Source organism: Parus major, chromosome 5, assembly GCF_001522545.3.
Source record: "Parus major isolate Abel chromosome 5, Parus_major1.1, whole genome shotgun sequence".
NCBI lineage: Eukaryota > Metazoa > Chordata > Aves > Passeriformes > Paridae > Parus > Parus major.
In genome coordinates this window covers 50,016,494-50,032,640 of record NC_031774.1, presented here as the reverse complement: position 1 = coordinate 50,032,640, position 16,147 = coordinate 50,016,494, and the positions used below count along the sequence as shown (strand labels likewise).

General features: G+C 36.6%; 1 protein-coding gene across 8 annotated transcripts in view; it reads right to left on the bottom strand.

Annotated features, from left to right (window-relative positions):
* EML1 (EMAP like 1) overlaps positions 1 to 16,147 on the bottom strand; it is a 122,376-nt gene that overhangs the window by 44,541 nt on the left and 61,688 nt on the right. For all 8 annotated transcript variants that reach the window (XM_015630307.2, XM_015630305.3, XM_015630306.3 and 5 more), the window contains exons 2-3: positions 7,777 to 7,959; positions 2,456 to 2,588 (exon numbers count right to left, since the gene is read on the bottom strand). In XM_015630307.2, coding sequence (XP_015485793.1) covers positions 2,456 to 2,588; positions 7,777 to 7,959 — 316 coding nt within the window. The remainder of the gene's footprint in view (positions 1 to 2,455; positions 2,589 to 7,776; positions 7,960 to 16,147) is intronic.

Here is a 16,147-nt window from a genome sequence, read left to right as displayed (position 1 = left end):
TAACACAAATAAGCAAGTCCTTCCCCTTGCAAAAGGAAGATGTTTGATTTTGCTGATGTATTTCCATTACTGTTTTATGCATAAACACATGCAGTTCCTGAAGGTAAAAGGGTCCAGTATAAATATAAAGTGTGATTGAATTCATCTTAAGGATGCATAATGAATTATTCTACTTGACTGTATACAAGAAAGATATTTGGAGCACTTACTGTAACATCTTTGAATACTGAATGTGTGGAACACCATTAACTATAAAACCCTGAAATCCAACCAGTTATTTCAAGGTTCACTATTAAATGATTACAGAATAATTTACCAAAAAAATGTTTTGTACAGTAATTAATCATTGAGGTTCTTACCAGTCCACTCTATTCCTCTTGAAGTACATTTATAGGCAAAGCATAGAAATATGCTTTAATTCAGATTAATAAAGGTAACAATAAAGAACATTTTCACATTAAAGACACCAATACAGAATTTTAGAGCATTTGAAGGGAAAAAAAATTCTACAGCACCTGAATTTACAACTGCTTTTTTCAGGCCATAAAGCAATCCTGCCCTCCTAAGCACTCTTATTAAGTGCTCACCTATTCCAGCAAAACTCTCCATATATATTTTTTCTGTTCCAAAACTGAATACACATTTTCATTTGGCCTAGCTGCTTCAGCAATGAGAAGGGACAAAGCATAATAAAAGGACACTAAATACTTGCCCTGTGGAAGAATTTCTCACACAGGAATCAAGACAGTCTAAAAATACTCTCTAATGATGCTCTCCAAGGACTTTCCCACTGGCATGCTGGGTATCCAGGCTGCACATGGGTCAGGTGGAAGGGATACAGGGTGCCACTTATCTACAGGGATCCTAAGCTGGGATAATGCCTACAGGCTGCTGGCAATACCAGATGGAATACCTGAACTACATAAAGGCCTCCAAGAATAGAGAAAGCATGGGTATGATTCTGACCTGTATTTCATCCACCCTACTCTGGGGCAGAAAGTCCTGTGCTGAACCTTAGAGCATACAGACTTGGGAATCACACCCTCTGTACACAGGTGAAGTCTCCCAATGTCCATGCTCTCATATGATTTTTAACTACTAGTTGAAACTTAATTAGGAAGAATGAAATTATGATAATTATTAAGAAAAAATAATTTGTGAAGAACAAAGTCGTTAAAATTCAGCATGTACTAAATAGTACTCTTTTTAAAACTCTAATACATTTACTTTTTAAAAGGAAAGTTCTTTCACCCATTTTCAAACTTCTGATAACACAAATCTAAAGAATGGAACAGTTTGGACAGTATTTGCTGCCCTTCTCTTCTGTTAAGGGCTGATTCAGACCAGACTATCAAAGGCTACAGCAAGCTCCAGCTCATAAGAGCTCACAGGAGTTCATTTTTATGACACAAATAAATACGGTATTTTCCAGATTTAATTGTGCATAGTGTAACTTCTCTCTACAATAACAGAACCTGGAGTCTCTTGAAAATCAGTCCCCTTCAACACAGTGACAAAAACATGGCATATGCTTAGCCACCATCACCCCTTTGAAAAAAAATTCTCTTTACAAGAGAGACCTCAGATCTTAGTGGGTTAATGCTCTCCTGTCTACAACTTACCCTTCCTCAGAGCTGACAGCATCATCACAACAAAAAGATGAGGAGACACACAAAAGAAATGTACAAAAAAAAAAAACAAACCCAACCTAAACCCCACACTATTATCTTTTATACACGTACCACACCACAGATTAGCACCACAATAACTGCCACATATAACTTGAAGTTCCTTCACCCAATCCATTCCATTCCTTATAACCCAGATGTATAAAACATTTAGTCTATCTAAAAACAGCTACACACAAAGCAAATTGGGACAGAGCAGTAATTTTTATAAAGGCTTAATGCATGCGAATGGTAAGATATCTAAAGATGGATGTTTTCATTTGCATAAATATGTGCTAGGCATAGAATTTTCCTCCTCCCTGAGATGCTGCTAACCCTGTGCATGCAGTTTATATGATAATTTTGTTAGTGAGAGAAAACCACCAAAGATAACATACTGATTTGCAATGATAACATTGTTTCTCTGCAGATGATATGTTTTCTACTATCCACTAAGAGAATTCTTGCACTTTTCACATCATGTTGGGCAATAGCACAGTAGAAATGCTTTATTCTCTCTATGCTAAATTCTTAAAAGCAAGAAATGAACACAAAACAGTAAGACCAAGCATTGTGCATTCTTTCAATACTCATGGAAATAACCTTAATTGTAATTAGAATGAAGAAATTTAAAGCCTCTTAGAATGAAATCCATCTCCTTTTCTTTCCGAACTAAATATTTAGACTGCTGCTTTGCAAGTAAGAAAAACTACATATCTAGAAGGTTAAAAGAGGAGCTATACCATGTTTTCAATTCCATGGTTATAAGGTTTCTCATAGATGCCTACCTTTTTGCTGCTGGTGATACAGTCTCCTTTCTGTTTCCTGATGGAGAAGGTAAAGAGCCACTTGGTTTCTTTGGTAATACAGTTCCATTGTTAACTGTAGTCCTTAAAGGCAGGGTTTGTACCAGTGGTCTTGCTGTAAAACAAGTGTAAGATAAAATCATGACCTCTATTTACTTTTCTGTATTTTTTCCTCAGCAAACAACACTAGACTATTTTAAATTTTCCACGTAGTGTGCCATTTTTCAGTCACTATGGCCAAATTCAGCACAGATGAGGGTTTTAACATTGAGGAATTTAAACTAATAATAATAATTATTATTAATAATAATAATAATAGTAATAATAATCATCCTATCAAACAAAAACTCTGTCCTAGATCAGGGAGCTTAGTGGTAAGAGCTAAACTAGTTGTCCTCAAAACCAATCCTACTCTGTCAAAAGAGCATCAGTCTCTTGCCCACCTGGATAGCATTCAGATGAGTGCTAGAAATGAAGACAAATTGTCATTCTAGACACTTCTGCTCTTCAGCCCTCAGTCTTCTTGAAGGTTTTCCACAAGCAAATTATATATTAAGAAATTTCTACTCCCTGCAAAAGGTCTTTTTTTCAAAGAATGTGAGCTTATGTTTGACAGAAAGGATTTGTACCCTTTATTCAGAAAAAGCTACTGAAATCAGCAGAAGAGTGAAGGTAATAAGCTGGCATTATCTACCTACATTCTTCTGATCAATCACTGGCTCAAAAAAGGATCTACATATCATAGCTGTAATTAAAATTAGAATAACAGAAAAGTCCCATTCAAGTAGTTAGAAGTTAGTTGCAAAAACAGTGTTTAAAACTGCAAGCAATGAGTACCAACACAAAAACTACAGTAGATGATAGCATCGAAACACAGACACAAATATGACTAGTGCTTTCTCTACAGCAGGGAAAAAAGCTTGAATCACTTGAAATTTGACTTTGTACTACACGCCATTGTAGAGATGCCAAAAGCCTCTGGGTTCAGAGAAAACACCACCTGAGAGAAGTCAGCAGTCACAAGTCACTTTAGGAACATCAAATTTCATTAAACTTGGAGAGGATGGCAGGGAGAATACCTGTGAATTGTTCTTCAAAAAAGTCTGCCAAGGATAAAGGATCTAAAAGGCTAAACTGAAACAGTACCAATTGTATACAATTAAAGGTCATAATGTAACAACATCTTATTGTAGCACTGACAGGAAGCATTTATTGACTTGTTCACCCTACGTTTTCATATACTGAACAAAAAGACGTGAAAAACTGTGCCTTCAGAAGAGTGTCAGTAAATATGGTCTACTAGAGAATGCAACTTGCAAGACAAACTTTGTCTTGAAACTTAGAGTACACATTACTTGTTATGTACTTGTCATTTATTTGTTCAGAGGAAATTTAGAAAACAACCTATAAGGGAAATTCTGAAGGAATGAGGCTTATTTGTCTTAGAAGAGTGAAGCATGACTGGAAAGAAAGTCAGCAGGGGAGATAAAAGAAGAAAGTTTTCTCTGTGCTCACTGGGGGTGCCTTCTAGCCCTGACTTCCATGATCTGTTTTAATTGACTAATAATGCAGTCTTTAGAGTTTATACAAAATATCTGAAGTTTACTTGGCTTCCCCAGCCTCTATTTGTTTTTTTATTAATGAATTCAGATATCATAATTCTATTTACTTCTCCTTTATTCATTTTTTTGTATATTAAATTATGTTTACAGTTTTGTGCTGGAAGCTCTGCTGCTTGTTTCCTAATTGCTGCCCTGCTGTAATTAATCTATATATAAAAAACTGATTGTGTTGCATTCTACAGAATCACAGGTAACTACACAGTTGAGAAGCTGTGGACCTGGCATGCTTTCTGTAGCTCATAAAACTTTAATGAGCTCTGAGAAGACAAATTAGAACAGCAATTGGAACTAAAAAAATAAATTATTAAAGTATTCCCTTATTTGTAGTTATTTAAAAGTATGCCTCCTAAAGAGTAGCTGGAGTGAACTAACTGGAGTTTGTTTACTCTCCTATCCTTATGAAATTGAAACTAGCAGCAGCCAGGAATAAACCCTGCAACTTTTAACAGAAGTTTTGCTTCAGATCCAGCACCAACCCACAACCCACACTTCTGGAAATAGAGATTTAAATGGTCAGCTAGCGTGGAAAGCAACACCATTAAACTCTTGCAAAACACACAGAAAAACTGTGCATTATTCAATAAATCCACTGTTTATTTGGGAGCTATTTAGTTTTACTTACAACAGCTGGTTCACACCAGTGGTAACTGGCATCACAGTCACACAATCCCAAACGTGTCATTGCTGTTAGAAGTCACTAACACACTGCTCTTACTGCTTTGTCAGTAAGGTTTATTTTGGAAGTGCTGGTGCTTCAAGGTCTTACCTGTGGTAGCAGGACTGACAAGTTTATCAGCCTCAGCAGCAGCTTTTTTAATCACACTCTGATCTACGGATTAATAGGGCTGTTAAGTTTACAAACAAACCAATAATTGCAAAAGGAAATAACAACAAACACAAGTAAAACAAAGGCAGGAAGCCATACTGAAACTCCACCAAGTAGTAGAACTAAAAAAGGAAAAGGAAAAAAAACCCAAACAACTAAACAAAAACTCAAAACACCATTAGGGAAGGAGCTCCACAAATGGACAAGATAAGCCGCTCCCTTTCCATGATGTATGCTGCTTTTAAGCTGATTAGCTCAAGTTTAGAACAAGAACACAAAGACTGAAAACAAGCTCAAGATTTTTCCATTATAGATTTAAAGTCTGAAACTTGAAATCTTTAAATTAATTTTAAATCTGAAGTACTCAGAAAAATGAAGTCATTTGTCCCATGAAGATTCTTGTTCCAGACTTTACACAGTTGTGGGAGGATCCTGTTTTTCCAAAGGCACAGACCTCCCCCAGCACACACACACACTTAATCCCGACCTACTTCATCTATAGATCAAATGATAACAGCAGTACACAATATGCTTCAAGCCCCAGTTTGTATGGACACAGTTTCTGTGACATTCTGTGGGGTCAAATTCCACTTTTTAAAATTCCAAATGTGGAATTAGTCATTAAACAATTTAGGAAAAATAAACAGGTTCAGTCCATGCAGCCCAAGGAGTAAAGCATGAGAAGACACCACTCCAGCTCCTCCCATGGCTAAAAAGGCTCCTCTCCTAAGAGTCTCCATCAGGGGCCTCTAAAATGCTGTTCCAAACTAAAATTAGTCTTATGCTAAATTATTGCATATAATTTGTCATAAAGTAGTTGTGCCTACTAAGGAATAATAGGCCATCATGTGAAATATATCACATTTTACAAAACAGCTGGAAAGAAACAAGTGATGAGAATACTTCAGATTCTCTTTCATGTTCATAATTCATGTTTAATAAGGTTGACCATATACTAAATGATACAGCTGATGTACAGCAAACTGAAAGTTCTTTACATAAACAGTCACAGTACTGATTTTCTCCAGAAACTCAGTGGGTTTTGTTGGCAAATACCAGGACCCATTCTGGTAATTTGCAATGGAAAAGCAATTGACATTCATGGTCCTCTATATGCACTGTTACAGTAAATACTGGAATTTCACACACTCAAGAACCAGGCATGCCATATATACATTAAAAAAACCCCTCCAAACCACACACAAATCCCACAAACAAGCAAACAAAACAACCCCGACAAAACCAGCCACAAAAGACAGGGGGATAGGCTTACAGCAGCTTTTCTTCAATGTACATTGAACTATGGCTCTAATGGTCTGCCATGACCAAGAAAACCTCTCCTGATTTAGAGTTCAACTCTGCTCACACAATCCATGAAAATCTGGTTTGTATTTAGCTAAGTAAAGCCAGCGGGGAAGAAGAACAGATTTGGTTACAACTCAGTAATAATTACTAGATTTTATTTCCTCCATGCATCAGATAATATCTATTTTACAGCCAACGTGAAGCCTCTTAATCCCTTGTAAAACCAGATTTGATGGAACATTTTATCACAGTGGAGCCTATCTTTAGTAACATTTAACTTATCTGATATTTAAATTTTTTTCTCAATAAAACAAAGACAAAATAAGGAGATTACAGCAGAAAGGGAAGAGAACATGAAGACAAGACTGCAGATTCTTAGTGTCTATTCCATCTGACAGCTAGCATGAGACACAACCAACTCATTATTTGGCTCTGTAATTCTGTCTCTTTCAGCTTTCTTCATCTCCCAGCACAAAACTTTGTAACAAATGTCACATCTCAGTTCAACAAATTAAGTAATTCCTACGTCATCTGTTAAATCAATGACAAATATAAAGGAAGTCCTAACTTTAAAATATGAAATTCATAAATACGTAAGATAGTTCTTATGCAAAGTAAGGTTTTAATTAATATTAATACATATTAGGACCCCAAAAGAAACAACTTCTTAAAATAGACAACAGAGAGCCCGTGAAGTCAGTACTTTTTCCACATCTAGGTTGCTACCACTCTTATTCCTAAGACCACCCTAAAATACCTTGAGTGTTTCTCTAAGCTGCACACATGCAGCCTCACATGCAACAGCAAATCACACGGCTTGGGTTCAAATAAACCTTTACTCCAGTGAAGTGCTGGATGTTCAGGTCCAATTTCTCTGGAAAAACCCATTTCTGCAGAGCAGGAGCCACAAGAGAGAACACTGTGGCAAGTGGGCACAGCACAGAATTCTGCCAAGCAGTGACATCTGTCACACCTTGCTGGCTGTGGCTCTGCTGCTCTGGAAGATAGTCAGGCAGCAACCACAGCTCTGCCTTTCTTTTGTAGCTGAGCAGCTAATGTTGTACCATCTTCTTATTCATGTCAACTCTGTGCTAACTTAGACCTCTGTCTTATGTCTGTATGATCCATAGATACTTAAAACATGCTAAATTAAATTTTAATTACATTTTACCTAAGTTTAATTCATTTTCTAGGATAAAAAAAACCCCAGCCTATTAGGAGTTTCTCCCACAGAAGACAATGCCTTCCCTAAAGAGTTTATAAAATATCTTGATCAGAAGTAAGGAAGCGGTAGCAATGGTTAAATGTAGATTGTGGATTAAGCATTAAGAAAACACAAATGCTTCGCTGGTTCATGTAAATTGTAGAAGGCTCACAGATTTAACTATATGGATTTCTATGTGTTCTTCTTAACAGGTTGAATTTCAAATGTATTTTATTTAGCTTGATTTGTTGATTTTGAATATTTCAAGATCTAATGAATAATCTATTTTAATACATATGAACAAGTCATTGTGCTGTGCTATTTTACATCTATCTGAAATGCAAACCTTTGGTAGGTCCTTTCTTGTTCTGCATGGCCTGCTGCTCCTCTGTAATATTCAAGCGTCGGACCACATCAGCAAGGGCAGATTTGAGCAGCTGGATGTCATCTTCCTGCATCTGGACACGCTGCTCCAGAGAGGCAATGCGATCTGTAACCTCCATACTGCTTGCAGCAGAGGCACTGTCATCTAAAAAAAACAGCAGAAAAAAAATGCATTATCAATATTGGATAGCCACCCAGAAGTACCTTATGCAATTGGCTGCAGGTAAAAACAAAGCTTTTCTCAGACCTGATGACTTCTTGAGGAAGAAAGTTTTTAAGTGACCAAAAGGAAGAGATGGAATTTAAAAATATATAAATAAAAGATACATACTTAAGTAAGATGTGATGATGAGGTTGGCTTCAGGGCCAGTTGTTAATTGGGTTCCACTGCCAATTATCTGCATGTCAGAACTGCAGTGACCAATCATCACCCTTCACTGTTCTGCTCAACACAACATTCTGACACTGCTGAGCATTCAGGTAGAGAGCTACATTTTCTGATATGCTCACACTCTTCCAGATTTTTGTGTCTCACATAGGTCATAGAGATATATTATAAATACATAGGTAACAGATAGGCTTACACTTTTTCAAGCTACCATTCACAGACTGAAGAACAGACACTGACCCAATCTGCTAACCCCTAGTTTATACCAGCAACTCTGAGAACATTCCCTCTGACTGAAACAAACCCCAAATAAATTCAGAATTACTCAGTAACTATACTCTAAACCTGCAAATTATTAAAAGGGTCATTACTTTGAATAGAGTTAACCCATTATTTGGAAGTAACCCATAGAAGCTTCAAGACTGAAACTCCATGATGAGGACTACATGTTCTGTCCACTCAAAACTAGTGATAAGAATATTTTTCCTAAATGAGCACTTTTATTCCTATCATATAGAAACACTATCTCTTATTACAGTGTTAACTTAAGAGAAATAAGAGTAAAGCAACACCAAAAAGATCACAGTCAGTATCAAACAGGGAAATAATGTGCAGTTTTTAAAGTGAATTGCAAAGTTTTATTTAACTTGGCATTGAAATCTGAAAAAAAACTTAGGTACTAACTTATTAGATGATCTTAAGTAATGTTAGTGAAGGATCATAGCTTTCAATTAATGACTTAATAAGTCATGCTGTAGCAAAAATGGATATTTATGCTACTATCTGGAAGCAAAATTAACTTCTCTCTCTTCCCAATGCAAGTCTGCAGCCTGTATTTCTTCTATTTGTGAAGAAGGTGGTATTTGTTTTCATTTCTTGTGTTCTTAATTCTCTCCATTCCAAACCAGTTTTCCACTTCTTTTGTAAAAGGGCACAATACCAAAGTTAAATGGTTTTTGTATAATAATAATAACTCCTATTGAATTTTATAACAAAGTGATAAAAAAAAGAAAACAACTGTTTCTGAATACATCTAAAAGCACATCCAAAAATGTTAATGCATACAAATTTTTAATCATAAGGGTCTAGGAAAAAATGGCATTTAATTTTTTTATTTTTTTATTTTTTTTACAAATCTATTAATCTCTAAACCACTCCAATACAGACTGGTTTTGAAATCTGTTCATCAAGTCAGTTTTGTCTTCCTCATTCCTCACAACCCCAATACCTACTGTGGTTATCAAAAGCTGAATAAGAAGCAGCTCAGAAATTATGTAACAATATTGACAGTCCTTAAATAGCTACAGGCTATTATAGTTTAAAATGCTTGTTAATTCTGCTATAGGATTTTTTTTCCACAATATCAGCATTAGGATATTATTAGGCTGAATGTAGTAGTACAGTAAGTATCTGGTTCTGAATGAACTAAATCAGAACTCAAGTTCCTGAAAAATGTTAAAAAACTTTCCCATGACAAAGCTTTCCAAGCTTTGGCCTAATCAAACTTCTGCTCAACACAGAACTCTGTCCTGTAGCTATTACAGGTAATTAGTCCCCAAACTCAGATTAGCAGCTATGCTGGCAGCAGTAAGAGCTGCCTGCAGAACTTAACCTTTCCTCTACAAACAAAAGCCCCACGCTGTTCTAATGACTTTACACTTTAACTCAGCTGGAAATAACATGGATTAGCATACTGGACAATAGGCAACCAAATCAAAAGCTTGATTTAACCAATACAAGCCAAATTCAAACTTCAGCCATTCTGCCAAATTCAATATCCTCAGGAATAGTTTTCCTCTGAATTCAGTCAATGAGAAACAGCCAAATCCCAAAAGCAGGGCACTAAAGGAAACCCAGGGGAAAACCAGTTGGTGTTGAAATGATCTACCCTTGCTACAAAAGAAAACATCCTCATTGAAATATCCATTTCACTAATTTTTAAGTGTGTAGAAACAGTAATTTTGCCCAGACATTAATCTTCAAGTGGTAAATCATTGGCACCAGTTTATTTACAGTCCTATAAGAAATCACTCCCACTAATAATTAATAAGATGTACAGATTCTCTCCTTCTTCTCTCTCCCCTCTGTGTGCCACTGTGACTCTTCCCCTCACACCCTCACTGACCCAGAAAACCCTTTCTTGGACACAACATTTGTACCTTCCACTATCATCATTCTTGTAGGGTTCTGATAACATAATCCTCATTCTTGCTGTAACCTACAGCTTGCTTGGTTTTTATGGTGGTTACCTCACTGGGTGCAGTTCCCTTCCAAGAATGCAGAAAAACAATAAAATTTTGACAGCTTTCAGTAAGATTGCAGCTGGAGACAAGATTGCTTACAATCTAGTACCACTACACTTTACCTCCTCTTTGCATGCATGTACAAGCAAGAAAAGAGGCACAGAATACAATAAAACTACACTTTGTGAAGAATCCAAAGTTCAATTATAAAATAAGCATAACCTGTTTGTTATGCAAGTTGAGGATGGAATGTTTTTGCCATTGAGATCATTACATCCCAGTATGTTGAGCAATAAAATTGCATCTTCAACACAGCCAAAGAAGCAAAATGGTATGGTATCACAAGAGGAAAAAAACCAATGCTATAAATTAACAATACAACAGAAATATCACCGCAGATGTCACCTATTTTGGCCACACAAGCAAGAGTGGTATTGTTAGCTTAATTTGTGACCTACCTCTGCAGTGTACCACTCATCCTCACAGCAAAGGATATTTAGAAGGAATATTTTAGCACACATTTGTAATGAAATTTGGAAAGGCATATGCAGGAGACTGCAAATCCAGACAAATTGCCCCCAAGTGTTAGATCTCCTTATCAGTCACTACCACTCCTTGCCCATGGATGGACACAACAGACATCACAGCATCTACATGGGTCGCATCATTAGGACAGAAGAATCAATCACTACCTTTATTCATCAATGGGAAGAAAAATGACTTTACAGTGAAATTTATGCAACATGTTTTTAGAAACCTGAAGTGAGTCACTTTCTACAATGTTAATTTCTTTTCACCCATTTTAAGGCAAGTCTAAATCATTGTCGCAAATATGTAAATCATAGAATGGTTTTGATTGGAAGGGGCCTAAAAGATTTCCTGCCCACCTGCAATGGGCTGGGAGTTAATCTACAGCTGATGAGATAAATGCCACCTACAATGTCCAAAATTAGATAAAACAAGGAGGTATCAATTCAGATGCCTGATTTTTCATTGCAATATGTATTTGTGGTAAAACTTGGAAAAGAGTTTTTCATTTTTGCCTTGTTGAGATTCTACAAGTTTCAAAGGCAGCAAAAAAGGGGAATGTACTATATGCCTCTCTAAATTGTCCAACCAGCTAATCCATGATCTCATAGATTGGAAAGATTTCTCATGGCAAACTAAAAGACAATACTGAGTCAGATGATTTATCTGCTTCCAGAGTGTATTCCAGTTTTACAGCAATTTATTACTTGAGCTTAGCCAAATGTGAAGAAACAGCTGAAGCAAAGCCAACAACAGGACATGTATGCTGTTTACAAGCGTGATTTCAATACTATTTCATCGTATGTAGGCTAAAGCTGAATTACATACTTACACCATTAGTTAGAAAGAAGTCTATTAGATGCATAATATTTTCTATAGATTTTTACCTTCTAAAAAACCTAAATCTTAACTGTATGTTAATGTGTATGAAATAATTAAAATAAGACTTGCCATTGTCCCCCCAAGAAAAACAACTGTATTAAACATATTCCACCTTTGACAGACATTAATTTTGAGGCTATCTTGTCCAGCTCAGACCACAGCAGTTGACCATGCAGTGGATATATTAGGTACTGATTCTCAAAAAACTGGCAAACAAATCTGAGTTTATTCAATCTACATGGTCTCTTTGGAGCACCAATTAACAGGATAAAACTGTACATGAAGTACTTCCAAAACTGATTTCAACTGTGGTCGCTAGACACTCTTTTCATAATACATTTTAAAAGTAGCATCTCAGTCTCTGCAGAGTTGTCCTTGTGTTTAGGCACTCTGCAGGACATCAGGAAAGAAAATGCAAGCCTTCTGAGGACAGCAAGTTCCAGCAGTGGTTTTTGACAAAAACTAAAGATAATCCACATGAAGGAAAACATGGCAAGGGATGGCACTGGAAAGGCAGCACTACCCACACACAGAGAAGCTCTTCTTCTAGCATAAAGACATGCATTGTGTCAGCAAGCCTGAATTGACCTCAACTGATAGGAATATTTTCCATCACTAAGAGATTTCATTAAGTGTATCACATTCTGCACTTCTTCTGAAATCAGTTGGTACAAGTATCTACATTCCTTGGAAACAGCTATGAACTTCAGGGCTGCTACTCCAGCTTCATGAAACTGCACATGGACAGAAAGGAATTCTCCACCCTCAGCATGCAGCTAACTCTATGCCAGAACACAGCAGCTGCTGAGAAAGCCTCACCATCAAAGGAAAGTTAAAAGCAGTATTTATGAAAAAATAGGCAAACAAAAAACCCCACAATACTGGAGATTAGGACATCCATAGCCTGAATTTGACCCAGTATACTAGCAAGTAATTAAGAACACTGAAGATCCTACATTTCCAGAAACATCTTTCCACCCACCCATAAAGGCCCATGGTTTTTGCACTTTTTGCCAAGCTGTAAGATGTGGCACACGTCACTCATTTGGCAAGTTCCTCTTCTTCTGCCCACATCATCACTGGGATTTCATGCAAGTAACTGAGATACTTCAACTACTTCCTTCAAGCATCCTGGGAGTAACACTACCCTTAAATTTCAAATAACATCTCTGCTTCACCTCTTTTGATAACATATGTTTAGCTTGAAACTCTCAGAGAACAGAAAAACATCCCTCTGTGGCTGGCATCTCCTACACCTTCCAAATTCTGCCCTCCCTTTTTGGTTCATTTCATGCATCTTTGAGTCTGGGCCACAGAAGTCAGGCAGACAAGTTTTTCAGAACTGACAGCAAGAGAGAAAAAAACACCTTGGAAGACAGAGAATCATCCAACTTCTCTCAGAATGAACACAAGCGATTCACTGTAGCACAGAAGCAGGGGAATGAAACCACAACACTGTTGCCAGGCTTTGAAGCAAGATTGGAAAGTACCAAGTATTCTCCTTGTATCAATTTCTGTGGCAGAATGTCAGCGGTCATTCTGAGACCAGAGTCTCTGTGCAAGGGAACAATGGGAAAATAAAACAGCGGGTTTAGCTTCCTTTGACAACACCACGCCAAGCTCCTTTGTTTAAAAGATTAGTGTTGACAATATTTTACAGACTAAGTATCTTTCCTCTGCTCACTTTTCTAATGCAAAACACTGTACCATACCTGAAACCCAGCAGCAGCCCTCCAGCTTTGTCTCCTGGGGACAATGACAGCACATATGGGTAACAGCTTATCATGAAGTCTGGTACATACTGGACTGGTCTGCCAGATTAGAGCTTTCCACTGTGAGAAGCAAGTGGATTTAAAGCCCCAAATAATGTTATCCTATTTAATCTTGTTATTTTGTGTGGTTAGGAGAAAAAAAAACAGGCAGAATCTTTTAGCTAGAGGTAAAACCGTAAACATTGTTGCTTTACATGAAGTTTTGGAAGTCAAAACTTGTTGCCAGCTGCATGCCTAAACCTCCAACTGCATTTTGCTATAAATGTATGTATAATGGGATAAAAGTGCAAGCATCATATATACATTTTGAGATGGAAAGTTTTGATTATGAGGAACAAGAAATCATATCTAATATTTAAACTCAACAACTACAGAAACAATGCTATGCCTATGTATAAGCTTATGTATGTATACACACATACCATTTTTGAACAGGTAGGACAACTTTTCAGCTCTGTATTCTAATGCATGTTCTTCAGAGAGATTAGCAATGCAAGGAGATGCCCTAGTTGGGTACAATCAGGTACATCTTACATTAAGTAATCTGAACAGCCCAGATTAGTTTTTCCATGTCCTCACAAGGTATGTATATGTAGGAGGAAATGGGAAGAAAACTTTATCCCACACACCTACCCAATGCCCTACTCTGAATGTACTGGCAACCACAGTAGCAGTAAAGTAAAGCATCGTCTTGTGAGAACAGATCACTTCTAAACCATTCTATTAAAAAATAATGATACAAATATTTTTAGTCAACTAATATGGACTACAGATGGTTATGAACAGATAAACAGTATTTTCCCTCCTCTAATATAGCTAGCTATTGCAACCCAGCATTTATTAAATCTTATTACTGTATTTCCCAACATTCGCTAAGGGATAACTTGTCCTTTTACAGCTTTACCACTAGAAACTTAAAGACAGAAAATATAATTTCCAAAAATCAGAGGCAGAATTTGAAAGGATAAATCCATAATAGCAATCATCACTCAGAGCCTCACAGCTGGGAGCACTGCATTCATTAACAAAATGGGAGAGAAGAAAATGATCTTAACAGGATATTCTCAGAAAGTTCCTCATGGCTAATTAGTTAGGAATCACTGCAGCAAAATTATAAGCAGTGCCCTTGACCTGCCTGTAGCTGTCAAGCTATAGCCAGCAGCTTACTATTTTTTCCCAAGCAGATGGTAAATGAGCTTCTACTTGGAAATCAACCAGTTAAAAATTATCTTCCCCAATAGTGCTTAAGAAGATGGAAGAAATTTTTGACATATCAATAAATTAGAGGAATTTTACCCAGAAGAGGTCTATCAACATAAGTGCTTTAACAGTTCAGGGCTACTGTGCTGGCTTTGTTGAACACAGCAGTCAATAGAAAATGTTTTAGCCAGTTATGATTCCTTCACATTCTGCTGGGATCAGCCCATACCATTGGAAAAAAACCCCAAATCCCAGCATTGCAAACAGAAACCAGAAGAGTAAAGATAATATTCCACAGCACAATATTAATGCAAGGATAGTAGTTTGAAAAGGAAGTGACTCTGCAGCACCTGCCTGGAGTTAAGAAGCTGAAGATGCAGCCTAAGAACTTGCTAATAAAGGAACAAGTAGGGTAATTAAGGTATCAGGGCAGAATACCTGGGATGTGTTTTACCATCTTATATTCTCAGTGATGTGCTGAGATTGTACCTGTATCACACCCTTAAAACAAGAGAAGAAGAATAGCTTGTGGATCATGGGAGAACATCTCCAATGACTCTCCATCTCCATGTCACTGCTATGGCTCAATGTCCAAGTCATCAACAAGAACTAGAAGGAAAGAATGCAAATTCATCACATGATGTAAGCTAAAAAGCCTTCAGCTTTTGTTTAGCACTACTAGACAAAAAGAACCAATTCAGAAGAGATTTGCTCCTCCTAAATATACTCTAAACAACATGCAAATAAACACCACACATGAGTTCACAAAAAACGTTCTCCTAGAAACTTTATAGTGTTCAGTTTAATATCTTTTCACTCCCATAAAAAACTGGATGTCTCCATTTGATTCTTCAACTATGCCATATGCATAAAAGCAGAAAGATTTACTTTCACTTGCAGCCAGCAGATTCAAAAGGCAAGAAAACTGATTTAAAACACCTTTTAAAAGTTACCACTATTGTCTTGTGGTAATGCATTACAAGGTAATTTTATTTTTTTTGTAGTTTGTTGCATATTTAAGTTATTTTACAAAAGAAAAGTTGATTCACACTATCAAGAAATCCTAAGATGTATCAGTAGCTCATCAGCAGTTAAATGCAGCCTGAGTGTTACATTAGAGACAGGACCATTCAAACACTTGAGAAATTACTTAGGTGAGCATACATTTTGTCATTTTCCTAGTTTACATATTCAATATTAAAATGGAAACTGATCCTCAAATTTACTTGGACCACTAACTTTTTACTTATTTTTTTGTAGTTTATAGTTTAATGAAAATTCTATATAATCATATATACATATACATATATATATCTTTTT